Source organism: Rhipicephalus microplus, chromosome 5, assembly GCF_043290135.1.
Source record: "Rhipicephalus microplus isolate Deutch F79 chromosome 5, USDA_Rmic, whole genome shotgun sequence".
Lineage (NCBI taxonomy): Eukaryota > Metazoa > Arthropoda > Arachnida > Ixodida > Ixodidae > Rhipicephalus > Rhipicephalus microplus.
In genome coordinates, this window is record NC_134704.1 from 45,561,743 (window position 1) to 45,589,741 (window position 27,999).

Below are 27,999 nucleotides of genomic sequence, written 5' to 3' on the forward strand. Positions count from 1 at the left end.
ATGGTCACTTTGCTTACAGTGAAGTACCCTCTACAGGCTCGCAGGCAAGCCGCGGCGTTTTTCAAGATCCAATGAGCGTTATATTATTTCCTTTGGCACTAAAAACGTCCGGGCTCAAATTTGGCAATGGCTGTCGTTCATGACAGCCTTATTAGTACATCAAAGAGTACAATGACTACAGGCGTTATATATTCGTTTACACATTCTACATGAGTCTGAACAGTTTACATTTTGTAGATTTAACGCATAAGGATGTGATGTGCACTTGCATCTGTAGCCCTCTTGTGCAGCTTTCGTCTTATCAAGTTATGAGTAGCGTATTTTTAAGCATTCTGTTTCGGTTCTTCATGATTTCGCTATTGCTTCAAGCATATCATGCACGCAGTACAAACGCAAACATACCGGGTTCGATAAGTTTATTACACTGAACTGTACAGGTCTTGGTCACATCTTGAATGTCGTTGTGGCATTTTCGGGAAAGGGTAAGGAAACAACAGCTTTACGTAGCTTAACTGATCAACGGTCTACCGCGCACTTAGTTAAAGTAATTGTCATAATAATGAGCACTTGTGCAACAACCACCATGACTGAAGAGCAGCAGGCTCGAGGCTATCACTTCAATATCTACAAACGACTGTTTATAAATATCGAACATCTGTAGCGGCGAAATAATGTAGCAAAGAAACGGAACTATGACGCAACAATAACAAGGTACAATGAACTTGACAGGGACACAAACAAGTTTAGTTCGAACACAGATAATGCTTGTGTCCCTCCTAAAAGATGAAATATTCTGTTTGTGTGTGTTTGTGATTTGTTTCCTAAATATAAATGATGTTTTGATAAAATGAAGTATAAGCGCAGTCATTACTATTGTTTGTTCTTAAGTTCTTGTGAAGTCAGTGCTACCTGTAAGCAAGCTGTACTTCAGATCAGCATGCTTCGGCATATGGCTTTAACTGAATGTAGAGTGAAATTTTGAGGAGGTACTGACACAAAAATTTTGCCCTCGCGTTTTAATAATAATAATAATAATAATAATAATAATAATAATAATAATAATAATAATAATAATAATAATAATAATAATAATAATAATAATAATAATAATAATAACGATTATTATTATTATTATTATTATTATTATTATTATTATTATTATTATTATTATTATTATTATTATTATTATTATTATTATTATTATTATTGTTGTTATTATTATTATTTGCTACAATGTGTTGCGGGAAGCCTGATAGCCATAACGCGACCCTTCGTTTTCAGCAGTGCGACAGATAATTAGTTACAGGCTCGTTATTACCGACCAGTGTCAGTTTCGGTTACAAAAACGACAAGCCACCGGGTACAACTGTAAAAACCTAGCGGGTGCAATGCTCGACCATATCAGCCCGCCGAACTGTGACATACTTCCGCGTGGTTCGCATCAAGAAGTTTTTTTTTTCGAACAGGAAATGGGAGAGCAATGATAGTTATCAAACACACAACTCTCAACTTGTGCGCCGTGGCCACGGACTCACGAGCAGCTGCCGAGTCTGCTGGAGCAAACGCGACCGAAGAAAAATGGTGGCTATGACGACGTCATAACTTGCTGCAGCGTGGTCACGTGAGGGAAGTAGGAGGTTTCCAAGGGTGCCCTTCGAGGGTGTCAGTAGCGCGATGGAGTTGATCGCTCACGCAAATTTCAAAATAATTGAAAGGATCTTCCAAGCTGTATTCGCTGTTGATATTTTGGAGATTATGTACGCATGTTCTCGGGAATCGATCTCGCAGGCAGTCTCGGCCGTGAAATTTTGTTTCAGTGCCCCTTTAATCTCCTTAGTCATGTGTCATAATATAGTGCACGAAAAGGGTATATCGCTGAACTATTTTGTTCGACATGGCAGCGAATGTTGCGCAAGTTGTGAAGCTTTCGGTAGCAATGGTTGCGTGCATTAGTTGCTCAAAACCTAACGTTCAGCTGCCTTTGTTCAGTGCATTCGTCAAATAAGCAACTCCTTTATTACTCACACATGTGAACATCTTCGAAGTAGTCTTTGTATGACTGGCGTGTATTTGCAGAACCATACGGTGTAAAAAAATTTTGCTATTTAACCTCGCGCGTAGTTCACGTGGCCTCATTAAATTATCTTTTAATTTCTGACCCGAATCTTGAGGATGAATCGATGTTCCAATGTATCGCTGAACGAACAAATTTTAACACGATTACTGTGAGTCATTTCTACTAATATGAGGCTGAAATGTTAGGTATACTTGGCACACGGTAATTTGGTATTTTCGTCCACGTGACTCTTCGTTACCCTGCAATGTGACGTAACTTGGCAATGTTGATCAGAACTAAACAGTAATAATTGTAAAATAAGTCTAAAACAACGCGTTTTACTGTATAATTGAGCATTTAATTCACTCCTGCGCTGTACCACCGAAACATCTCAGGTAGATCTTTTAGCACTCTGTGAATTGCACAAATAAATGTACATCGAGAAGCACGTAAATTGTTTGTTGAGCAAGTAATGGCTTGTGTTGGCAAGATCACGTTGGCCATAGCGGACAAAAAAGATAACTTACACATGAAATTACTCTAGCACTGTAAATTAAAGGGGCCCGGCAACACTTTTCCAAGTAACCATCAAATGGATTCATTGCCTCACGAATCGAACGCCGCAAAACAATTTTTGCAAAAAAAATTTATCATTTGTTGCACGCGGTACTTTCTCTCTAATTTCTCGTCGTGGTGAGCGTGCTAGAAGCTAAATAGGGAGGCTAGCAGGGATGAAAGGAGTTGCGTCATGCGCATGTCATGATCTTGATCACCCTTCTTTTCCTTCGAACGCCCCGCTTACTTTCACTAGGATCATTAGCGTGGGCCCGTGGCGGCCTCCTGTGGTGGTCGCGGTAACTACGCAGTTCACGATGCCCCAATCAGCCAATAGCCATGAACTTGGGTATACAGCGTGGCCATTTGGTTATGTGGCGTTATTTGGAAAAGGAAGTGGCAAAGGTTTAGCTGACTTTGAGAATTGTAAACTTTGCTGATCGAGAGTTTGAAAACATGTGCCGCGCATGGCAGCGTTTTCTGGCAAGGCTTAAAAAGCGCTGCAGGGCCCCTTAAAAGATTGTGGAAAAACGTACTGTGGGAACCATTTCACACTTCGACGCTGCTATCCTTACTAACTATAATAACATATCGCCACACAAATGGTTATTTCGTACTGTACACTAGAGAAAAGAGAAGGTTACTTAAACTAGTATCCACATATGTTGACCTTCGAGCTGCACGTTCAAGTAGTCTTTACGGTCACACTGTCCTATCTTCGTGAAAGTAACAGCATGTTTAAGCCGAACCACTTCACCGATAACTTTACGTGCGAAATTTTCTTAAAATTTTTATCATCAAACTTTAGATAGAGCCTGATGTTAGAGCATCCTCCTTACCACATTCGAGTTCTTTGAAACTAGTAAAACAAAAATCACGCATGATGTCACCCTGAAACACGTATACACCAGAAGACGTTCGCAACAAGCATCGAGTGTGGTCTCAAAACTAGACGTTCCACGAGACACCAAAGCGCAGACAAACACAACTAACGCGCTGCACACAACACGAAGCATAAAATGTTACTCAAGCAAGGAACGATAAAGATTCAATATTTTATAAAAACATATGACTACTAGATTTGGTGATGCTCATCATATAGAACATGGGACCAGGGCGTTCAACACGAAGCATGAAGTATTACTCATGAAAGGAATGATAAATCCTAATTAATATCACGACGTATGACTAGAACATTTGGTGACACTCATCATATACATAGTCGCTTAGGGACTTGGAGCATGATACGAATTGTTTATAAGCAGTCTAGCCATAGAGACACGTTATAGGAATTCTCTATTGCTTGGTGGTTCATAAAATCTCTTTCGCTTCTTTAACACATCTGCTGAACTGTTTTCGAAAAACAAAGTACCCTTATCATCTTTCGACGCTTCCAAATCGCTGTCTTTTTCGGTCTGCTGTAGTCATCCTATGACTCCTACCACCAATACTTTCATGCATGTAGGTTTATAGGAGGAAACAAGGTTTGGCGTAGAGACTGGACTCTCTAGTGCTTTGAGATGGCGAATCACATCAAGATTATCCTCTGGAGAAAATTACATGTGGTTTAACGTGAGGGCAGTGAGGGGAGAAATATTTTAAGTACTGATATCGGAACATAATGTGCTTGTACGGCACGAGCCTGACTAGAATAACAGACGAGATCAAATTCAACAGTATTGAAGCAATCAACAGCAGCTCTTCTGGCGTCTTCTGCGGGAGAATCACGCCGCGCTGTCGTAAACGTGGGAGGACGCGCTGCTTTTGCGAAGAGACGAGCGCCGCCTGTCCTTGGCCTGCAGAGAAGAGGGAGAAAAAAAACAAAGCAAAACAATTGTGAAAAAATTGCAAATATGACAGCTTGCAACTAGTAACGCACGTTTATTATTCTCTTACTCAAGAAGAATTTGGGTACGCATCTTAGTATTCATATCGTGCCGAAAGCAATTGGGCAAAATATTAAAAAAATGGTAAGTAGCGCACGTTTATTATTTTCTTACGGAAAATTTGGTTTCTGGATCTTTGAATTCAGAGGATGCCAAAGCGCGCCTACGTATATTTTCCTTGTGAAAAATCGGTATTCAAATACTTATGTCCTAGTTTTTTTTTTCCTATCAAGCTTTGTACCACGATTGGGTCAGGTGGTACCTACTAATAGACATGACGTTGCAGTAGAAAAATCGAGTAAAAAATTAGAAGGTAGACTTTCCTACTTCTTTTTCTCTTCTAATGTTTTTCTTTAACACGAAAATGTTTTATGCCGAGTTCCACCACAATTTCAGTGGCGTACTTCTGTCGCGGAACTGACGTCTAAAAATAACACATGAGAAGACAAAGAAAAAAAAACCTTCACTGCGGCAGTCAAACACACGACCTCTCAGTTGGCGACAACAGCTGCCGGGCAATGTCTCCACTGCGCCATGGTCATATACTTTGTAGGCTTCAAAAACGCGGCTTTTATATCTACCACTGCCCTACGAAAGTACTCTTGGTAAAATGTAATAAGGCGTAATGACCGTGCCATCCACGATTAGTTTCTTCAATGCGTCGTTTGTACGCGTCGGCCCTATTCGGTGTATTTCCGAAATTAGGACGGCGATTTCGTCAACGCCTTAAAGCACTGCCAGGTGGCAGCATTACAGAAAGCGTCGGCGAGGCTCATAGTGTCCGTCCATACCAAAAATAGTTTTGCAACGCATAGAGCAATGCACCTGCTTCGCCTGGATGTTCCTAGTCTGGATGTTCCACCGCCTAGTCTTGGTGGTGTTGCATAGCTTGACAGAGAAGACACAACGTGCGTTGAGTTTTCCTCTAATCAGGCAGTGGCGTTTAGTAACTCTAACATGCCGTGAGTGTAGGAGACCTTAGCCCAAGTGTGGCGTACACTCACCCCCCGTATTCTAGAACGTCCCTTCACTCAACGCTTCACCTTCACTTGAGAAAGCCGACGGAAGCGCCATCTCTAAGAACGGCAAGTCACTGCATATCAAGGATAATCTGCTGCGTTTCTTCAGTAGCGCAGCGTCATTTTCAGCCTAGTAGTGGAGCACTGCTCAACTCTGTCAAGTGAAGGGTTAAAGTCGAGTCCAGGAGCGTTTGTGAATACGGGGGACAGTCTCGCTCTAATGGCTGTCGCGCCGCTTTCTTTGGTTCCGCTCTCATTGTTAACTACTACAGCTACCCCTGGCACCCATAACCACTAGGGAGTGTTTAATCAATAATAAATGATTAATCATGGACGTTAGTCGTCGGTATCGAGATGTATCGCCAAGCGTCCACGAGGATGCATTTGCGAAAAACGGTGTTTTGGCTGTCGAAAACCAGCAGACATTGTATGAGCTCTCTTATATCAATGACTTCTGTAAGGAGACGTTATACTTTCGTGTTATACCGATTCCTATGACGGGGGATCAACCATGTTTTTTTTTTGGAGGGGAGGGGGTGTTCAGCGTGACAGTGTTATGTCCTTATTTAGCTTTAAGACGGTTTAATTGAAATGGAGGATAGCTGAAACGAAGATGTTGGACACAAATCTAATCCTTGAAGAAGGGTTCCGAATCGGCGTGACAGAAAACGAGCTAAAAAGAAGCGTTGAAGCATTTCTTAAAGGGTTTTAATAGATGTGAAGAATAGGGCGTCAGAAGACAATCCAGAATAGTGCACCTTTTACTTAGGACTTTTCTATGCAACAAAGCACGACCCCGATGGAAAGTCAGGGATGGTGTTAACACTGACACAAACCGCTGCCATATCGTTCGTTTCATGTTGTCTAGACTCCTTTTACGAGCTGATTCATGTCCTCATAAAATGTTCCCATCTATAAGAGCCAAATCTGAATTTTACTCCGTAATGAATACTGATGGCCCCGCCGTGGTGGTCTAGTGGCTAAGGTACTCGGCTGCTGACCCGCAGGTCGCGGGTTTGAATCCCGGCTGCGGCGGCTGCATTTCCGATGGAGGCGGAAATGTTGTAGGCCCGTGTGCTCAGATTTGGGTGCACGTTAAAGAACCCCAGGTGGTCTAAATTTCCGGAGTCCTCCACTACGGCGTCTCTCATAATCATATGGTGGTTTTGGGACGTTAAACCCCACAAATCAATCAATGAATACTGATGATAGTGGGCCATTATATTTACAGCCGACATATGCAATAAAGGTATTTTGGCGTTTAAGCATACTGCCCAAAAAGTTTAGAGCAGGTGCCACCTTATTGTTAGTTGGAAAAAGCATTTTTTTCTGTGTTAGTTTAAATGGACTTGGCTCTTTTCAGAAGAAGGAAAAGATACGGCATGTGTGGTTTAGCAGGTGGTATCGCCGCAATTTGTGGTAATGGAACGAGATATTCTGACTCACGTCCGTCGTGTTGTATCCCCTGTTTCGTGCCGCCGAGCGTAGTTCCTCGATCTTGTAGCTACCGGAGAGGCTCCTCCGGCTCTGGATGGTGGCGTAGTCGGAGCGGTTGCGCTTTTCTGTGACGTCGATGTAGCGCTGCTGCTGCTGCGTCACCTCGCCGTAGCTCTGGCGCTTCTCCGCTTCCAGGGCTGTGAGCGTACGGTTAGGAGCTGTCCTTACTTCCCCATTATAAAACAATACGCCAGAGTAGTGTTTTTTTATGCGTATATGCGTAAACATATGTGAAATTTTAGCTAAACACAGTCAACAATTGTAAACGTAGCCGTGGCAAGCTAGGCAGTATAAATGTAGGAGAAGAACGAGAACACGAAATTTACAAAAAAAATGCGTCGCACAACGCGAACTTCATTGCCAGCATGAAGTGAGCCATTTTTGGGACATTTTAGCGGAATTAAGTCATAACTGTTGTCAACCGTGCCAGAGCCATGTGTAAGTAAAGTTTTATTCTTTACTCTGATCTGGAGTTACTATCTTCAGCAGTGTGGAGTCGTAGTTTCTGTGTTATTTTTTAATAAAAACAAACATTGCACAAATGGAAGGAAGACCACTTTTTGTCGGTGGACTTTAATAAGGAAACACCCCTTTTATAAGGTCACTGTGTGAGTCTACTTCTGCGCACGGTATCACTTTTATTTTTGTTCAAGCTTTATCTACAAATTCTTTGCTTACGGCTTTCTGTGTTACGATGTAGGCTTCTCTAACAAATGTAACACTAAGGGCTCATTCGAATATTTTCACTACTTTTTTTGTGTTCTGCTCATCCTTACTAGGGCTCTTCGCCTCACTGTGAGTAAGGATGGTAATTTTTGCGTTCTTCTCATCCTTACTAGGGCTACTTCCCATCACTGTAAGTAAGGAAGGTAATCTTTGCGTTCTGCTCATCCTTACTAGGGCTAATTAGCATCACTGTTAGTAAATATGGTAATAAGTACTCACATTTCTCAAAGTTCTTGTGCGCTTTGGTCTTCTTGATGCAAACGGTGACTACGGTGATGACGACGAGGATGGCGATGAGGAAGGATGCAGCAGGAACCAGCAGAGAGGGATCTTTGTAGAATACCCAATTACGGTCGTATCCTGCGCAGCAATAGGACACGTTGTTGAAACCCATCACGGTTACGCCAAGCAGATGTTTCGTGCTAAAAGACCTCGGTTGAATGCTGTCGAATCACGTAATAAAATTTTACTGAGTCCTAATACTCTAGTTATACGGGTATTTGATTGGGGTCGACTCGTTCAGTCGTTGACCGCCAACCGAGTATTAATTATCTTTCTTTCTTTTTTCTCTTTTCTTTCTTTCTTTCTTTCTTTTTCTTTCTTTCTTTCTTTCTTTCTTTCTCTTTCTTTCTTTCTTTCTTTCTTTCTTTCTTGTCCTTACTTTTTTGCTTGATACTGGTGCCCTGCATTGCTTTAAAGCCGACGTCTGATAAGGAAATGAATAGGTTCAAGTAAATTGGGCCACTTTATATATTGTGCCTTATGACGGTGTCATTGCCCTCTCGTAAACTTCATCACAACCAATAGACATTCTGTAACCAATTTCTCGCTAGAAATCTTCACTCAGCGGCCAGCAAAAGGAAGGTTCATTGATCTCTGTCGAGCTCAAGCTTTTTTTTTTATTACTTCACTGGAGCGATTGAATTTCTGTGCCCTATATACACGAGCGCTGTGTCTAGGTGTAAACTTCGCGCTTTGATTACTTCACAAAACGTTATTTTTAATGCTAGTGTTATAGTAAAGCAACTACGTTTAGCTACCGTTTCGCCTGGCGGACGATGGTAGCGCGCGAATACGCTCAGTGCTTTGTCAATATAGCAAGGAAGCATACCCCCCGCTATTTCTTCGTCGTTTCTTTGCACAAATGGAGACGCCTACACAAGATACACGTTGAATAACGTGACGTGTTTCACAAAGAGTGCTTATACCGTGGTTAGTGGTGTTGATGATGATGGCTTCGCTACCGGACCCGCGACCAAACTGGTTGGAGGCAGTGAGGTACACCTTGTACGTCGCACCTCCGTCCAGGTCAGTAAGCGTGTAGCTGGTGTCATCCGATGCCACGACCGGGATATGATGCCAGGGACCGGCGTTCTTCTTGTAGTGCAGCGTGTAGCCTGGTAAGGGAGGAAGGATAGGCTACTTGGTATATTGACTTTCAAGGAGAACGCCACACTTGGTCGACATGTGTTATTGGTGTTTTCTTGCGGGCATACTTTGCTTAGCTTTCGTTTGCATAAAATAAGCTTTGCCTCATTTCTTGCAGGCTATTGAAAAGGTGCTGTAAGGAGTCGCATTGCATAGGTTCTGACTACTGAAGCATTCTGTCACGACGATGCTTTCATTGATTTGACGAAAAAAATGAACCTGTTAACAACAACAACAACAACAACAGCAATAATAATAATAATAATAATAATAATAATAATAATAATAATAATAATAATAATAATAATAATAATAATAATAATAATAATAAGCCATTGCATTCATTTTCAAATTCCAAAGCGTAAATGCATGCACTTCAAATGCACTCAGTATTTGACCGTTCGTGTATTTAACAAAACCTTTAGTATTAACAGTTCTAACAAAAATGCATTCAGCTTCGCGCTGTGTACATTTAAGCGCTTCATAAAGTACCGAAATCTTTTTAAATAAACATGCTCGTTCACTCACTCACTCATCACTCACTAACTCATAAAATTAATCAATCGATCAATTCGTTAATCATTTTGTATCTCGAGCCATATTTCTATGTTTTATTGGCCGCAGGAATTTTCGACGGATGTACCTGTTACGGGAGCGACGGTGGCCTTCGAGTGAGTCCACTTCACCTTGAAGGCAGAGTCGGTGCTGGAAATCAGGGTCAGTGCCGGAGGAAGTGGCACATCTGCAGGAATAATGATACGGGGCGCTCAAACATTAGTGCATAATGAGCATACGCTTTGTATCCTGACACTGTCAGCGTGTGTGTAATATGGCGAAGCATATATGAGTCTAACGGAGATGTGTAACTTCAGGAGTTATGTTCAGAATTTAAGTACTGTTTCAGTCTGCGCACTGATACGTTAACTTAATGAGACGGCCAGAATTTTCGGACTTAAGCATGACCGCGTTTTCTAGAAGCAAACCATATGACCGCGTTTTGCGGAAGCAAACCATATATAAATGGGAGAGACAGAGGGCACCCTGAATGTATATACTTGCGCATACAGCTCCATGCAGTCATAACATTTAGGGGTTTAGTTAGTAGCAGCCTATACATATTACTAAATCACTCAAATAAGCAAAAACGAACTCAAAACTCCCCGTTACTGGAATGCATTAAATCATAGGACCTTAGGCTCTATTCAGAATTGATTTGTGTTCTGTACTAACCACCATCCAACGTGCGTACGAGCAGGGCTTCCGAGGGCGGTCCGCTTCCGATGGTGTTGAAGGCTTTGACGATGACGCTGTACCGCGACGACTTAGTGAGACCCACGAGTGTGACTTCCTGAGACCCGTTGACCACCGTCTCGACCGTCTTGAACGAGTACGGCTGCTGGCTGGAGTCGGCCGCCCGGTAACCCACGTAGTAGCCCTTTAGTACGCCATTCCAGGTGTCTCGTGGTGGGGGCTACAAATACCGAGTGATAACATGACAAGGCGCAGCAACGCGTGATTAGCTGAAGTATATAGTTACTGCTTGGTAGCATGTTGGTAACTCATGTTCACTTTTATAGCGTGCAATAGCAACAAGGACTGAAAATAACGATGTGAATACAAAACTAAGTTCCGACATTTCCAACTTCCAAATGTGTCCGCTTCTGTCTTATCAGTCAGTGTTCTTATTGTGAGCTCTAAAAGTGACCGTGATATGGTTTGTCGCACGTTATCCTAATCTCACGAAAACTAACGCTATGCGAAAAAGAAAGAAAAAGATTTATTAGGCAATTCGCAGTAAATGCGAGACAGATGCATTAGCATTGTGCCCAATCACACATATTTGCCTCGATAACGAATAGCGCTGGTTGTAATCCAGGAAGTACGGCAGGCCAGTCACATGTCGACATTTAGGTTCCCTCCAACTTGTGCACTTTTCGCACTTTGTGCCACCTAATTCTTACGAATTAAAACATTAATGTGCACGTTGTATTCTTCTATGTGATGCCTGTTAACGCTTCGTCGGATTAATTTGTATTGAATAATCTCTCGGCATTAGTATGGATGAGTACGTGATGAGATTGATCAGGGCCAACGGTTTGACCTGCTAGAATATCAAAGTTGAACGCTAGCTGATCTATACGTGTACACACAGAGAGAGAGAGAGACATCAGCACATACACGCGTACACGTATGAGCCTAGGAATACAATAAAGACATTGTGCTTGAAGCACGTGTTTTATAGCCGTTTATTGTGTCGATAGGGAACGTTTCATTGTCTTCTGATTTATGTTACCGGCACAACAGGTTGGCGTGCATTCAGTACCTCGAAGGAAAAGCGATGCGCTACGTCCGTGGAAAGGGATAGATGCAACAGAATACCTTCCACGAAACGGCGATGGATGTAGGTCCCTTGGCAGCGGCCCAGACGTCCGTTGGTGATCCACCGGGCTCTGAATGCAACGTAAACATATACCACAAATTAGGGAGGTTTTATGTTGCTCTCAATGAAAAAAAGTAACAATAAAGTAGGCGATGGCAGAGGTGGCATTACTTATTTGAGCATGTCGTAAAATGTCCCCTTCCAAATATTGCCTCTACAGGAAGGCTCGGCCTTAAAGTACGCACGGCCTGTTAACGTAGGTTGCTTCTTCGGTAGTTGCATTAAAACAAATCGGCTGCATCATCGGGCTTTTTTAGCTCAGAGGCCTTCAAGGCGCATTCGTTCTGTTTCGTACTCTTGCATCGTTTGATTGCCTGTCATGTGTTCGACAGCCGTATGGCACTTGGCGTATCACTGTCACAATTTTATTCTATGATCCCTTTAGGGTAGCTTACAGCCATACTTGACTTTCACCTTTCGCGTCGTATTCATAATTTCGGCATTTATACTTTTTAGTGCGCATGTTTTTAGCCCATCTACATCTACTTTACAGCTGTTCACTCCCATTCCTCACGCATTTCCATCCACTCAATAATTTTCTCTGCTCCTCCTCATTTGTATTGGTGCTCTTTAGCCGTAAGCAAAACCTTGCTCCCTTGAATGCCATCGATCATCATTATATAGCATTTCTTCGGCTGTTTATGTTTCTTTATCGTTCCATCGGCCGTTCATTTCAGTGAAAGAGCGATGGTTGTGAAGTCACGCAAAGCCTGTCCGTGAACGGCGACTGAAAGTAGCCTAGGCCACTATCATAAATACCGAAAGCAATTTCACCATTCATTACCTTCCTGGCAGCTACTACTCCGACTCTGTGAACTTATACGGACCATCATAGCAGCGCACCACCGCTTAAGTCATTTTCAAGGTTACGGGAGTTGTTGGCAATGGTACAGGGCAGTTTTCAGGGACGTGCGAGGTTGGGACCGGCTTGCGAGGCAGGTGCGAATTGGTCCGGGCCACCTTCGAGAGTGAGCGATTGTACGCGGGTGCGTAACGTGTTGAAACGCTAGCGAGATTTGCCTGCCTTTGTGATGCATATTGCACGCAGGGCGTGCTGACTCACCTTCTTCGGCGGTGAGGAAGCGCACCGGGTCCGAGGGTGGACCCTGACCCACTTCGTTCTCGGCGGTCACGGTGAGAGAATAGGAAGCGCCCGGATGAAGCTCGCTGATCATGGCCGAAGTCTGGCTGCTCGGCACGCTCTGCTCCATGAGGCGATGAGCGCCGTCTGCGAGGCAAACGCAAGGCGCGCGTGAGAGGCAGTGGCCTTTGTATGAATGGGGAGTTGCACGATTACCACTCGGTGCAAACATCCGCTGATTTTAGATGAGCGCGAATTTGAATACAATGATCGGAGTGAGCGTACGATTTTATTATTTGGGAGTATAGGGGTCGCGTAACAACGATGGGTGTCGCGTCCTCGATTTCATTTTGCGCTTTGTGTCAGAGTATGGCACGCAAAACGCACAGCGATGAGAGAGAGAAGATCAAGTGTGTTTATGAGCGTGCTGTAACAATGCAAATTGGTATTTTCGGAGTTAGCTGAGGGGCTTCCGAGCTGTGATTCTAAGCTGGAGATAAAAGCAGGCCTGTTGTGTTTCATTGAGAATTTTTTTTTTGGCTTCGGTAACTCTTGCCACAGCTATAAAGGCAGAGTTTTTCGGGTTAAAATAGCCGTTGTAGCGTCAAAATGTCCAAATAACGATGTTTCTAGTATCAATGAACCGGCTATGTACGTTCGATGTAGGCAATAAAAGTGCGCGTCAGTAATTCAGCTGCTTCGCGAACATTGCCTCTACTTCGTCAAGTGATGAGTGGCTTCGACTTCAGTTGCAACAACAAATGAAGAGTATATAAGAAATGAATGTTCGTGAGAGCAGCACACCTGATCTTTATCGCATTCTTCTTGCTTTGAACAGCTGCGAGTTTTGTGCAAGTTCTGACTTTTTAACAAAGCTTGCATCTGTGACTGAGTGTGTGTATAGTTTATGACAGGATATTTCCAATACCAAATGTCTGTCTTCACCGTGGGCTCTCGCTGAATGTGTTTTTACCGGGTTGTGATGGCACTGTGCAGAATAACTAATATTGCTAGTAGGAGCACTATCTTAAGAATTCTTGTTGCTCCTTTCCGACGATTCCGTGAGGTCATCCAGGAAGAATTTTGAGCGTCATACCCTTGTCCCTCCAGTAGTGGACGATGTAGTTGTTGATGGGGCTGTTCCCACTGTACGGCTCCGACCAGATGACGTTCACTTTGCGGCTCCAGACTTCCAGGATACGAAGGTCCAGCGGTTGAGACGGGACCTCTGCGGATGCGATGACCAGACCTCGATTAAACATGTAGTTTTGATTGAAGTGTTTCAACTAAAAGTAAATAAATAACGACACAGTAATATAGCTCACCGACGACGAGCAGCTTGATGTTTCTCTCGTCGCTGCCGTACTCGTTTTTGGCGACGCAGGTGTAGAGGGCCGCGTCGCTCCTGTCTGTCGTCGGAATCACCAGCTCCGAGGCCACGCCGTTCTCCGTGTTCGACTCGAACTTTTCGTACCTGCAAACGAATTGAATGTCGAGCTGACGGAGCTAGTTTCTTGGCAGGAGCTCGACTCTTCCTTCCAATAGTGCACATTTTCCCCCAATGGACCGTTAGCCAAAATCGATCTTTGCGAAAGGTGGTGGCCTAGCTATTAAGACGGAATCTTTAGATGCCTCTTCGAATTCAGATGGCGACCGTCGGAATCCACTACGTAAACAAGAGTGATGCGAAACTTCATCGTAGTATGGTGGCGTCACACTATGACATCGCAGGTCGCCGAAACTTGGGGCTTCATTGTGACGTCATCACATAGCTTGAGCAATGGTGGGCTCATCCCGGAGGCACGGCGAAGCCACTCAGTGGGCGCAAAGCTTTCAGTTGCCGTGATTTCGGAGATAATGAAGGTTTTTTGCCTCCGCCGCTAGTCTCCAAAGCAATGCAATCGTCAAATCAATCGTCTAAAAGAAAGGATTGTTTTTGCCGTTAAGACGTCTTAGGCCAATTCATAAATCATCGTGTGAATTTTGTCTATTAACACTCGGAAACATAACTTAGACACGCAACGATGGTGTATGCGGTATAGTTGGTCGCTTTATAGCGTCAAACTTTGCTAAGTGTAAACTAAACACGCCTACTTATCCTGGATGTCTGTATAACGTGGTGAAGTGATCTGTGTGATTACGTTCTTACTGGCGTATAACAGGATCATGGTAAACTTTTAGTACGTTTTTAAAGGTTATCCATAGAAATAGCACGTGATAACAGGTTTTAACGCTTACCTTGTCACTGGAGCGAATATGAGCCGCTTCTTGTCTTGGGACCAGGTGATCTCCATCGGTGAATCTCCTAGAGCCTGGCATTGAAGTGTCGCCGCTTCTCCGCGACGAACAGTTTGCACCTTGAACTTCTCCTCGAACCGAGCGGGAACTTTGTAAACGAAAAAAAACGAACGCTTTTTTTTTCAGCAGTAATTCACAGGTGCGCGCGTGTGTGCGTGTGTCATGGATTCTGCAAAAACGCATGTTTTGGTCTTGTTAGTAAATTTTAAAATTCTTGAACGATTCTTGATACGTCGTTTCATTCCAAAACACTTTCATGCATAGTATAATGCTCTGTTAATGAACTATCTGTGGTGTGAATGCTGGATTATAGATGCTCTTCAAAGTGAACTTTGTTTTTATTGAGAAATGTACAAGCCAATAAGTGGTCGCTTCGGTGTTGGCTAAACCTGGAAGGAAAGGACAAAATAAGTGTACAGTTTTTTTATATGGATTTCAGAGTAGACGAAAAGCGAAATTTGAGGCATTGTATGAGTAAACGTCGTTAATCTTTATCATACATTACCGATAACTCTGACTTCGACCTCTTTCTCAATGCGCTCTCCGTGCCTATTTGCTGCGGTGCACACGTATCTGCCCCCATCGGTCTTGCTTGCGTTCTGAATGCGGAGTGTTCCATTGACGGTGCCGGAGATGACTTGACCGCCTGCGGCGCCAGCTGAAATGGTTGCACAGCTTCAGTATCAGTGCTATAACACGCGTCAAGTATACGCTTACCTTTTGTCCATGTTACGGTTGGGTCGGGATAGCCGTGGCTCTGGCATTCAAGTTCAAGCTTGCTTCCGAGCAAGACCACACCACTTGTTGGCTCGATCGTCCATGCTGGTGGTGCTGTTTGCGTGCAAAAGTGATAGGTTGGGTACGGATGTTTTATTGTTCAAAAAAGGGGATTATGTTGTACAAGAACCTGACGTAGTCGTAAACGCTTCCCGATTGTCAAGGAAACCTTAACGTGAAAATTACAGCCGAGTTGCCGTTGTGACTTTCTCTTGCTATCATTCTCCGTCAGTTATCACCACATTAGTCACTGAGGCTGTATGGTTGTGATGATCAGAACGGACGATGATATGCAGCATGTTAAAAATAACTTGTAGAGCTTCGCAATGGTTTTTATTCTCATCATAGTGTCTGTGCCGAATAAAAACGTTTTGCATTTTCGATATAGGCGAAAATACTGTAGGCCCGTGTGCTCCGATTTGGGCGCACTTTAGACAACCGAAGTGGTCGAAATTTTCGGAGCTCTTCACTTCGGCGTCTCTCATATTCATATGGTGGTTATGGGACGTTAAACTCCACATTTAAATCAATGAATAGAAACGTTCAATAATCACCGATAAGCTGCACCACACGTTTTGGATCATGTACAGATTTGATACGAGAAAAGAAAAGTACGAAAATGTAATTATGCATATCCAAGTATTCTAGCTTAGAAGCTCATGTTATGCATTTTTGAAAAATACTGTTTTCTTAGATTCGTATGAGTCCAACAGACTTGAAGAAACAACTGTCTGCGTCGCTCGTACAAATAATTCATGCAAAAATAATTCGCTTCGCAACTTGCGGCGTTTACTGAAATTGCTGTGCGTTGATGAAATAAGTTTTCTGGGCAATACCGGGCAGTACATATTTAGGAAAATAATTTTATGGTGATTGTGAGCAGGTTCTAATACTGTTAATTGATTTTAACGAATTCGGAGCGTTGTCTACGAACACGTTTCTTTGTTCTTTGAAAGTGGATCTGGGTCTTCTAGTGTAACATTTATTTGGAAGTGGTGCACACTTATTTTTTTGCTTGAAACATTTATGGTAGTCGTGTGCTGCTTTCAGCTGGGCAGTATTGAGAAGCGCTCTAGACTTCAACGTCGGCACACCACAGGTTTCTATCATGTGAGAATTTTCATGTAAGATGTCTGTTGCTCATTTATAGGGAAGGGGGGGGGGTGCGAAATTTTATTTTATGTTGTGTTAGGGCTGAATAGACATTTCAGACACTTCCGCGTATATTATGGTGCGCAAGTTGCAGTGTTGAATTTTCTCAGTCAATCTATTGAGCTTATGATCGAACCATGTAACGTTAATGGAGACAACAAAAAATAACAATATCAGAACATGTCCAGTAGATAACCTGTTCTTGCCTTGCGCTTGGAAAAGCGACTTGACGCTCGTAGCAAGGTTACTACGGTTTTCATGACTGCACGTAAGGGGACGACGCTGTTCGCGACGAATGCAGATTCAGATATTTCTCACCGTTCACGATTAGCTCGGAAGTCTGACGTGTAGCACCACCACGGTTCATGGCAATGCACGTGTAGTTCCCAGCATGGCTTTTGCGCAGTTTCTTTATAGCAAGAATGCTATAGTCTTGCGCGTTTTCCGTTGTCACTTGGTCGTCTTGTGGAAGACCCTGACCATTCTTTTGCCACTTGAACGTGAAAGGAGCGCGCCCAGTTACCGAGCAAATGGTCCTAAATTTGGCTCCCTCCTTTAGGTTCCTCGGAAACACCATTGGCTGAATTTCAAGTGGCTCTGAAATGAATAGAGTGAAGCACTGAAATACGCTTTGCTAAGATTCCGTGGTGACTTTCAGAGCATTTTGAAACTTTCTTACCTGCTGCGTGGATGCCTTTAAAAGATGAGTGCAACAGCAGAAAAATCAGTGCTTGAAGCGGTACAGTAAACATCTTGAGTGACGATACGATTAAACTGTATCGCTGTTTTGCTTTTCGCACTCCTGCTGTCGCTCTAGTTCACGCTACGGTCTCTCCGCCATCTGTCGACTGACTGCTGAACCACCGTGACTTTGCAGAGCCATTACCCAGTTTGGAATTCTTGATACCTTTAATACAAAACGGCGCTGCTAGACGGTCAGACGAATGGAGAAATTCGTGCGATTGTGTGATATATTGGATGTCTCATGTTCGGACTGCTAATGCTTATAACTACAGCTAGTTGTCATGTAATGCATTTTTAGCAGTGGCTATTATTGGCGCTCGAGAAACTGTCATTGTTTTTGCAGCTTGTGAATGTGGTGGAGCCAAAGACGTTGTCGTAGTTGGGTGTCGGAATACCAGGTCCAACGCGAAGGAAGGAAAGATGATGGAGGCGAGAATGCACTAAATTTCGCCGAGGTGAAGGTATTTCTGCAATTTACTAAGGTGCTTAGTACATATAAGCTTGAATGCATTGTGACTTTCTATAGAGTTTCACTTTGCGTTTGGAATAATGTTTGAGCTGAGGACTTTTATGTCGGGAACATGAGGCTCATGCTGTGTCCTAAGCATCATGAAAACAGCACAGTACAAAGATTGACATGACCAGAGCAGTAGCAAACCACCTCAAGGCTGCCTTTGCTGCCACGTCATACGGTATCGTGCCTCGATATTGGATTTTGAGGTAAGGTGAACCCCCTAGCGGTAGCTTTTGCGCGTCAGTTGTTTACGTGTGTGCCTACCGCTGCTACAAAAAGGGCAGTAGCCCTCTGGGGTGTTTTCAGATGTGTTACCAGTGACAGTCAGCGTTATGGCTTTCTCCAGGGAATTGCCGACTTCGTTGCTCGCACGGCAGGAGTAAATTCCTTGGTCTTCTTTCCGGATGTTCGTAAGCTGAAGGCTTCCGTCGCGTGTTACATCGAGAGGCTTCTTCCTTGGCCCTGTCGTAGAAATGTACAGCATTAACGTGACGCGGAAAAAAATGAAAGAGCTCAAAATGGCCACATCTGCTTACCACTCGCAAATATCCAGGTTATTCGTGGTGCTGGCTCCCCAGAAGCTGAGCAGTGAATTGTTAGATTCGAATTTCTTGCAACATGTTGGTCAGCTGGTTCTGCAAGCCAGCTGGGAGGAGCTGCGAAAAAAAAAATAGTTATATTCTTGTTTAGGTAGCCTAATGTTCTCGACTTGTTCTCCCAGTGACTGATAAAAGACACATAAACAACCAGATGTGCAAAGCGTTGCTTGCATCAAACGCAGCTGTGCATGAGTCATGCTGAGTGCTTTTATTTCAGCTTTAGACTATGGTTTTGCTATGTTATGCGCACAAATCAAAGCTCAGAACGTGTCGACCACTACGAGCATCCGTTCAGGTTTGCAACAGGGTATTACACTAATTCCGAAGGTCCGAAGGTTTCAAGACTGGTAGACCGCATGAATATGAGCTCCGAGTCTTAAATAAACGCCAGCTGGTAAATTTATAGTTCATCTTAGGAATCGACCTTCTGCTTGCCAGGGAATAATGATATAGCGAGGAACGCCGGTAGAATTAAATTGTAGCTCCATAAGAGTGCTGCGTCTTTGCTGCAATGAGTAACTATAATTACAAAGTGTCATATACTAGGGGGGTAGCCAGAAATTTCTTTCGTGTGGGAAGGGCCAGGGAGGGCTTGGCCGTTTCTCTGGCTTGGCTACAGCAGCGACAGATATCTTACGTTGACAACGCAACAGCAAACGTTCCGGAAAGTTCATGCGGTGCAGAATTGGTATTTCCCGTATACTGGTAACCTGACCTGTCTTTACTACTTTGCTCGTTAAATTTCAGGCTCTTTGGTGCGAATAGGTTTTCCTTCACAGATGTATAACGCACTCGGCTCCCTCACACGCAACGAGTGCTGCAGGTAGCTCAATTCGCGAATACATGTCTGGCAAATGCAGCCAATTTTGCGATAACGTGTTTGCGTTTATGGGTGTCAGGCTGTACAAGGGAACCGAAGCCTCTGTCAGGCCCTCCAGCTTTGAACCCTGGCTTCCCATTTTATATGAGAGGTAAATAAACTTCACTTCGCATGTGGTTCATATTTTTTAATGCACAGGACAAATGATATTTCATGATTGCTAGTATGGATACTCGGAAGGTTTTCTCACCGTGTACTATTAGTGTAGCCGTGTACGATCCGCTAGATTCTGGCGTGAATACTTGACAGGTGTAGTTTCCTCGGTGAACAGGTTTTATAGGGCCCAGAATCATCGTCGACAGGTCGGCTTGCGTCTTTATGCGGACGTTCTCATCGGCGGCCAGTATCTTGTCGTCCTTCATCCACTTGAACGACAAAGGCGTTTGCTCCGTGTTTGTGTAGCACACAACTTTCACCGTATCTCCAAGCATGACTTTGTCCGGTATGTAAAAGGGCACCACGTTGATGCGCCCTGCAAAGAATGGCATCGTTAATGTGTGACTTTCTTACAGTCACCTTGCACCAATTTCCAGTGATCGAAGATCACTTACCGGCAACAGATGAGTGAGACATGATGGACACGATTACCACGAACGGTAGAAGCTCCATTATCAACGCTTGTGCGGGCTGTATCCAGGTCGGCTGAGTATAAGCTAACAGATGCGTAACGCCCTCTGTATGTCAACGATGCAGTTACGTCGTTGCGCTAACGGCATCCATTGTAAACAGAGGAAAAGTTCGGTTAGCGCCAAATTTCGCTTGTGGTGTCAGTATAAAATAGCATTATGCACGCCTTTTTCGCCAGTTTGTAATCTAAGTGGCGGTCAGTTTTCTTACCATAGACTTTAACGAAGAAGCTCTCTGATATGTCGGTGCCAAAACTATTCGAAGCTGTGCAGGAGTATGTCCCAGCATCCATTTTGGTGGACTTCGTTATCTCCAATGTAGCGGCTCCCTTTCCTTGAGATTTGGATTGGATGATTGAAGCTGAAAATGACAGGATGATTCGTCATTCGTTAGAGTATCATGACGCTGTACTATCAAACTTGGCTTTAAAGAAAAATGACAACGTTTGGATGCTCGCGACAAAATGAAGTCATAAGAAATAACACGTAAATCACCCTAATTTCTCCACCTTGCAGTATTCAAGTAAATACTGAATTGTAGTATTTACATAAATCTTGCGCAATAGTAAATACCGCGTAGACTAGCTGTCCATACTAAGGCAAACATACGTACAGTAAAATGATGTACAAATTAATATACATTCAAGGCTAATTTTGATGTAGCTATTCGTGTGGCTGGTTTTTTTTGAAGTGCTCTGATGTTGCTTTGGAAACGAATGCATAATTCATCACCTGCGGATAATGAGCAACAGCGGTAATATTCGGGAAAACAATTTTTATGAGAGATTATTTTAAATGATGTCACGGTAAATTAGAATGTTAGGATTTTATTTGTATATAGTACAACCTCGGAAGGCACTGCTAAGCTTTACTAATGCTCTCTCTCTCTCTCTCTCTCCTGTCACATTGTACAGTTCATGTCTAAATGTCTTAGTCACTGGTTCAGTAGTTTATGTTTGTTGTGAAGTCGGCGCTACATTGTTTTTGAATGGTCATCTTTGTTTATCTAACTGGTGGGTTTTACTGCGTCTATATGACTGTTTATATCCCGATTCATACTTACTAGAGGAAATAAGGACGTCAAAACGTGTATGGCGATCAATTACAAGAGTAAGTCCGCATTGAAGAATAGGTGTGCCTTCGTTGTCGTTATTTTCTCTCGACCTCATAAGCGATGCTGACTAAAACTCCCGTGGCGGTGTAATAGCTGTACCGTCACCAAAAAGGTTACAGCTTTTGCGTACATCAATGTTGAACAACTAGTCCGACTGCGCCGACCATTTCTTGCATACAAGTTCAGCGGGTCTTACCACCAACCTTCCCCAGTGTAATTTCAGGCACAGGGTTTCCAGATGCCGCGCATTTGACTGAGACGTTATTTCCTTCCGTGACGAGTACGTCGTTTGGTCGTTCGGTCCATTTGGGAACAGCTGCAAGGAGTAAATGTGGGCGCTATCACCGCCTTGCTTGTTAGCGGCACTCGGCTAATAACTGACCCGATAAAGTTGGGATAACAGCGTTGCGTAGGAAGCGGGTCAATCACCTTGACGAATAATCTCATTGACTCGTTACTTAGCACATTTGTACAATTTTATATAATATTCATGCGTCTGCTGATTTTGATAATGTCTTGTTTTGAAATTCAAGGGCCTGCATACAGTTTTCCTTGAGCTTTTTTTTTCTGCGAAATTCCAATTCTTCGGTAGTTGCCAGGATTGCAACTTCAAGTTTAAACAATCATTGTTTGAGTTTTACGTCCGAAAACCACGATATGGTTATGAAGGCCGCCATATTGAAGGGGAGTGGGGGAAGGTCTTTGGACGTTTTGACTTTATGGGGTTTTTTTAACGTGAACATAAATCTCAGCAAATTAGCCTATAGCATTTCACCTCCATCGAAATGTGGCTACCATGGCTGGGATTCAATTCCCAGACCTTCGGGTTGGTGATAGCGCACAATAACCGCTAGACTATGACGGCGGTTGTTTTCTGAACACAATGTGATGCATTTTTCATTTTGTCCGCCTGAATAGTTGGATGATCCAATGCAGTTCTGAGATGTTCTTGATATGAAATGTTTAACACACTAGTGTGTTGCTACATTAGATACGGTGGTAAGCATGCACTACGGTTTTACGTCTATCAAAATGATGCGCGCTGCTTTGCTTACCGTAGACACTAAGGCTGGCCGAGTATGTGTCGGCCTTTCCCTTAGACACCGCCGTACAACTGTAGTTTCCGCTGTCTTCTTGACGCACTGCTCCAATGGTTATCATGGAGAAGTCGGCTTCCGTTCTTGTCTTGACCCGTCCTTGCGGGTCGTCGCTGAACGGTTTGCCATTCTTCATCCATTTGAAGCGGGTTCCGTCGGAAATGCTCATCAGGGAACAGGTCGCGCTGACTCTCGAACCTTCCACGACGTTTTGTGGAAATGTGAAAGGTTGCACCCTAAGGGCCTCCCCGAATCCTGGTATAGGGTTACATTTTCTTTAGAACACGGCAGCTTGCAGGCATAAACATGCAAATTCAAAATAATAGGAGTCAGTGCACTCCGAGCTTGACTTACCGAAACAAAGAAGTAGTATCGGAGACAGAACTTGCCTAAACATTGTTTCTTCGGATGGTTAGTTTTGGGCAGCCTTTCGCGGGGTCTTCGCGTATCTGGGGTAAAAACTTCGCGGCAGCGTCACCCCACGGCCTACTACTTCCTTTGGTTACTTCGAGACACTGTTATAAACACGGGGAAATATGTATTGTAGTCCTCGTAGTGTTCGTGTCCACTTCGCGGACCCGTGGCGCCCTCCGTGGTCATTTTCGCCAAGTATCCGTGCCGGCCACCTCTAAGGCTCGAAATACGCACCGACACGTTGATGAAAACTCAAAAAAGTGTGAGTCAAAATGTTCCTGTTGTTTTCATACGAGACAGGTATTGCTGTAAAAAAAAGCAGCGAGTAGCGTATCAGGTATGACCTTCATCAGCGCCAAGGTGGGACTCGCTGTTCCAGTTGTTCCTAGAAACTTTGTGCTTAGAAACTGTGTTGCCATACAAAGCTTGTCTGTATTGCAAACAAATAAGTTGTGGTATGGTTATCTGTGCATCGCTTGAGAACGAAGGAGAGTAGAAGGAGGAGCAAGTACAAACAATAAATGAGTTGGAGTGGTGCTGTAATCTACCTTACCGTAAATTGAGATTGCGATGGTTTTAACGATTGCCTCTGAGACTTCGTTGTCTGCAGTGCACTCGTATGACCCCGCGTCCAACTTGGAAGCATTTGATATCTTCAGGTCGTTCTTGCCGGCTGCTGTGGTCTCCTTGTTGCCACCTAGGGGCGGAGAGGTAGTTGACATATTATTGTCGCAATGTTGCGTTTTGGTTGGATGCCGAAGCTTTCGTTCATACATTATCATCTAAAGTGAAATCCCCCCTCATTTGTCCGTGGAAGTATTTTGTGCGGTAAAAAACTGGCCACTGTACTCTTTCAGTTAATACCTATTTTAAGAATTCATGTTTTTGAAGACAGTTGGTTTTTCATGTGGTTACTACGTCTACGATAAACGTTAGAGCCGGTAAAGCAAATGATACTTCTGTCATATTCTCAATAACGCTGTTGACGCATGTAAAACATATGTGATGATTTTAATATAAATAAAGAAAGGCTTTGCTCTGATTCGCTCATTTCTTGCACCACCTTTTTTGTTGTGGATCCTATATATTTCGGTACCGTCTTTATAACATGCTTAAAAAAAACGTTTCCACATAACCATGTTTGCTGGTAAGCTTCCATTTGACAGATGGAGTAGGGTTTCCAGTAGCTTCACAGGTGACCGTAGCATTTGCACCTTGATGCAGCTTCACATCCACTGGCTCCACGACCCATTCGGGAGGAGCTGCATGATGAAAAGTACTTCAATGACGTAAGTCTGTCAACTTGGCGATTAATCTAAATTAGTCATCGTCAACCTGTTGTCCTTATTAAAGAAAGAGGGGAGGAGGTTGTGTGTGGGAAGTACCTGTATTGTTGTGGGTGAGTACCAACAGTAAGCTTCGAAGAGATCTTGGAAATGAAGAATTAAAAAAATAGTGCGCATAAATTGAGACAATCCTAACGTCGTACCCCCACCTTCCCGGCCTAAGCAGCGTATTGCTTACTGTTGCGTTTAATATCGCAGAGTTGGTATGCCGCCTGTCCATCCTTACTACCTGTTCTTATTTCATACTTGTTGGTTTTATTGGTAAGAGGTACTTCAAGGCTTTAATAGCGTTTTTTTTCCTGGCACAATACATATCAAATTTGCACCAAGGCTTTTCTCCTCTTTCCTTTCTTTTTTTTAGCAAACTTGTCCCAGGCGCTCGTGCACCTACTTCGCAAAATATCTTAAACATAGCAAGTGGAAACTGAAAAGACGTGCAGATTAGCATTCCCGACTTTCTCCTTGCGTTTGTGCGAAGCCGAGCTTCATAGGCTATGTGACCAGTTAGGTCGAATACGTTACGAAAGTGAATACCTAGAATATTGAGTCGGTGAGAGTGGCTGTGCGTTTCTTGACCGATGTTTCCGACGCAGGTGTAATTCCCACTGTCTTCCTTAGTTGTCGGCCCAATGACGAGTGTGCTGAACAGCGGATGGTGCACTATCTCCACTTTAGAGCTCTTCACAAGCGCTTTGCCATCTTTTAGCCACTGGAAGTTGACGTTAGCCGTGCGGCTGATCGTAGTGCACGTCACAGTGACCGTGTTTCCAACGACAGCGTTGCTGGGAAAGGAGAATGGCTGGAGTTGCAGGGATCCTGAAATAATAACGAAAGATTAAGTACAACTGACGTGCCCGTAGAAAATGAAAGCTTATAACAATCGAAACAGAAAATGATGTAGGGTGGTCCAGAAGCTTTGAATAAGAATTTCACTCCTGCTTACCTGGATGGTCTCTAGAGGTGTGGTGCTGCCGAGACGAAACATGTAGAGCGAGTAGGGTTACTCCGAATACCGCAGTAAGCAATTGTGATATCGAACTGCACATCTTGTTGCCCGTTGTGAAAGCTCGTTTTGTCCGTTATCTCGCCTGGCGGAACTAGCGTCTATAGGCGTGGAGTAACCAAAGGTTCTGGCGCCATCTCTGGTCTGCGTTTAGCACGAAAATGGCCGTACTGGTGCCGGCGCGACTTACAAAGATAGCTTGAGGCGCGAGGATGCACATTTGTCATGTTTATAACTCACACTACACGTTATTTTGCATCATATCTTTTGTTCGATGACTCTGTTCATATGCTTACCGTATACAGAAACTTTAAAGCGCTTAACCAGTGGTTGTGTGAGGGCATTGTCGGCTTTACAGATGTAGAAACCAGAGTGCTGCTTCTCCGACTTGTTTATTTGAAGAACATGTGAAGTTAGGACGTGATCTTTTCCTGAAATGAAAACGAAAAAAAAACTGAAAAGGGGGACATTGAACGTCAACTGCATTTAAAAGAGATCATTGCAAGATCTGATAAATTTTTATCTGGTTCATTCAAACTTTTCTCTCTTATAGCTTCATGCCTTTATAGTATATATATCTAACTTTCGGACGATTTTCACTTTCATAGTATGCTACAGACAGATTTTCTCAGAGCCTGCAATACATTGAGCTCTGATTGTTCAGTTGCTAAAGAATGATCTCGCATGTTTTAATGTATAAGATACCATTGGGAAAGCGTTGATATTCTGCAGCTGTTGCACAGTAATTACGCCACTGTTCGCGATTTACAGTGCGGAATAATGATCTAGAGCAGAAAGAATGTTCTCTTATACTGGACGCTCTATCTTAAGGTCAGGTAACCGAAGTGACTCATTGCTGAAGTTTTCTCATACCTTCTTTCGTGACAGCCACAGTAGGCTGCGGCTTTCCCTTTGCTTGGCAAGGAATGGTAAAATTTGCTCCTTCCATAACTCTTATCGTGTCTTCTGGTTGTTCGACCCAGCTTGGAGGAACTGCAATGCACAAGAAAAAAAAACCCATAATGTGCCTAAGGTGCGTGACTAAAAGATGTCTCACAACAGGTTTGTTTTCATACACTATCTTAAAATCAATAAAAAGGTATGTCATACCTAGAACTTGTAGTGAATCGGAAAATGAATCTTTCTTCCCATCGTAAATCCCGTGGCATGTGTAGTTTCCTGCGTCATTCTCTTCTAGCGGGCCAACAATCAGGGAAGAAAGTTCTGGGAACGTTCTTAGCCTGATCTTGCTACTTTCGGTAATCCTTTTCTTATCTTTGAACCATCGGTACTCGACGCCGGATATGGCGGTCGTCGTTGTGCAGGTCACTGTAACGGTCCTTCCTTCAACAGCGTCGGTAGGAAAGCGGAATGGTTGGAGCTTGAATTCTGGAAAGTTTGAATTATTGAAGATAATTTTTATATTGCGATCGCGCATGTTGTCGTTGTGCTACAATCTCTTGCTTATCTGTTGTTGCAGCCGGCTTTCGCGTGCGTATGCTTCTTGTAAACTGACCGAATCTGGATCTCGTGCTATGATTTATTTCGCTGGTTGAATTGCGTAAAGCTGTTTACTACGTTTTCGACTTGGCACAAGCTAACTTGAAATTGGTACGTCTGCAGCAGACTAAAAAGCTGTTTCTCCTTTTGTGCAAGTAATAGCTTCTGCTGCCACTGGCGTTACTGGTTGCTTCATAACTACATTAGCTGGTGCATGCATTGTAGTCCTCACGGTCTATTAGTGTACGTCCAGATTTTGTTACGCTAGCTTTGTTTTAATAGTCTTAAGTCACGTGAGTTTTTTTTTAATTGGTAACGTGTGCAGGCTGCTTACGCTTTTGCATTCTGCGGAAACGCGAACGAGATGGGCTTTTAAGTAATGCAGATCTTTGCTGCTTAACGCCATGTGTTATTAACGTTAAAATTAAGGGGGGGGGGGGGTACGAATTTCTACCAAAACAGGCAACGCTTACTTGAAATGCTGTTACGTTACCTACCGAACGACGGTCGGCTGTAAGTTACGCGCTGTTTAGACAAGCACTATTTCAAAACACGGTAAAAATGAAATTGAAAGCCAAATCTGTAATACTTACCAACTGATCCGGTCTGTACTGCGCTACACAGGGCAGCTAGGAAGCTGAGCAAAAACACTCGAAACGGGATCGTTTCTTTCGGTGTGGTTCTCAACGAAAACATCGCACTGCAACGCGACTTGTTTGGCTTGTGGCGAAGCCTTCTATGCGACACAGACAAAAAAGATGTCTGCCGCGGCGTTAGCTGGTACAGAGTCGCCATCTGTTGCAGAACGCTGAAGAGAAGCCACTTTCTAGCGTTTAGTACAGGAAATTTAAAGCTCTTCTGCAGGCAACGGAGGGATGGTTGGCTATGTAACACTTTTTACTTGTGTTTTTCTTGGGTTTTTCGATGTGTTTCAGTTGCCAACAATGCATAGCTTCTGGCACACCTCTCGTACCGTAAACAGAGACACGGACTTCTTTAGTGAGTGGCTCCCGAAGGCCGTTGTCTGCGGTGCACTTGTATGTTCCGGCATCCGCTTTCGATGTCCTTAGGAGCTCAAGCTTTGATCCAGGTGCAGCACTGAGCAGAGTGCCTGAAATAAAGTAAAAACGTATTATTTCACATTAATTGTAAACTAGTAACGCGTTTCTTGCCTGATTGGAGAAACGGGCGAAAGAGCGGAAACTCATACGCTGATTATTGTGCCCTTAATTGCAGCATCGGTTGAA

At 43.6% G+C, this 27,999-nt stretch overlaps 2 protein-coding genes and 1 long non-coding RNA gene across 7 annotated transcripts in view; 1 reads left to right on the plus strand and 2 right to left on the minus strand.

Annotated features, from left to right (window-relative positions):
* LOC142817761 (uncharacterized) overlaps window positions 1-10,091 on the plus strand; it is a 190,104-nt gene extending 180,013 nt beyond the window's left edge. The window contains exon 4 of the long non-coding RNA XR_012895342.1: window positions 9,792-10,091. This is a non-coding gene — a long non-coding RNA (uncharacterized LOC142817761). The remainder of the gene's footprint in view (window positions 1-9,791) is intronic.
* On the minus strand, window positions 1,230-27,521 carry LOC119173883 (cell adhesion molecule Dscam1). 5 transcript variants are annotated; one of them, XM_075895348.1, is made up of 15 exons: window positions 27,346-27,521; window positions 26,363-26,641; window positions 26,126-26,245; window positions 25,549-25,683; window positions 14,927-15,074; window positions 14,014-14,162; window positions 13,785-13,916; window positions 12,671-12,835; window positions 11,547-11,617; window positions 10,398-10,638; window positions 9,811-9,909; window positions 8,948-9,136; window positions 7,959-8,099; window positions 6,963-7,150; window positions 1,230-4,407 (listed from the first exon to the last, which is right to left on the minus strand). In XM_075895348.1, the coding sequence occupies exons 1-15, from the start codon at window positions 27,446-27,448 to the stop codon at window positions 4,336-4,338; spliced, it is 2,232 nt and encodes a 743-aa protein (XP_075751463.1). In that variant the 5' UTR covers window positions 27,449-27,521; the 3' UTR covers window positions 1,230-4,335. The 5 variants fall into 5 exon arrangements, with proteins under 5 accessions (XP_075751463.1, XP_075751461.1, XP_075751460.1 ...); XM_075895346.1 differs by lacking the exons at window positions 25,549-25,683; window positions 26,126-26,245; window positions 26,363-26,641; window positions 27,346-27,521 and adding exons at window positions 23,457-23,600; window positions 24,040-24,165; window positions 24,784-25,065; window positions 25,193-25,462; XM_075895345.1 differs by having other exon boundaries at window positions 26,126-26,641; window positions 27,346-27,519.
* LOC142817760 (cell adhesion molecule Dscam2-like) lies at window positions 17,667-20,189 on the minus strand. Its single transcript, XM_075895352.1, has 3 exons — window positions 19,843-20,189; window positions 18,710-18,829; window positions 17,667-18,635 (listed from the first exon to the last, which is right to left on the minus strand). The coding sequence occupies exons 1-3, from the start codon at window positions 20,138-20,140 to the stop codon at window positions 18,394-18,396; spliced, it is 660 nt and encodes a 219-aa protein (XP_075751467.1). The 5' UTR covers window positions 20,141-20,189; the 3' UTR covers window positions 17,667-18,393.
* Window positions 27,522-27,999: the final 478 nt, after the last annotated feature.

Coding starts and splice junctions, on each gene's coding strand:
- LOC119173883 (XM_075895345.1), bottom strand. CDS start 27,448: ATGTTTTCGTTGAGAACCACACCGAAAGAAACGATCCCGTTTCGAGTG. Junction 25,684..26,125: donor TGTGGCTGTCACGAAAGAAG/GTATGAGAAAAC, acceptor TTTTCATTTCAG/GAAAAGATCACGTCCTAACT. Junction 8,100..8,947: donor CATCAACACCACTAACCACG/GTATAAGCACTC, acceptor ATTGCTGCGCAG/GATACGACCGTAATTGGGTA.
- LOC142817760 (XM_075895352.1), bottom strand. CDS start 20,140: ATGCCATTCTTTGCAGGGCGCATCAACGTGGTGCCCTTTTACATACCG. Junction 18,830..19,842: donor GGCTACACTAATAGTACACG/GTGAGAAAACCT, acceptor TTTTTTTCGCAG/CTCCTCCCAGCTGGCTTGCA. Junction 18,636..18,709: donor AACCTGGATATTTGCGAGTG/GTAAGCAGATGT, acceptor TTTCTACGACAG/GGCCAAGGAAGAAGCCTCTC.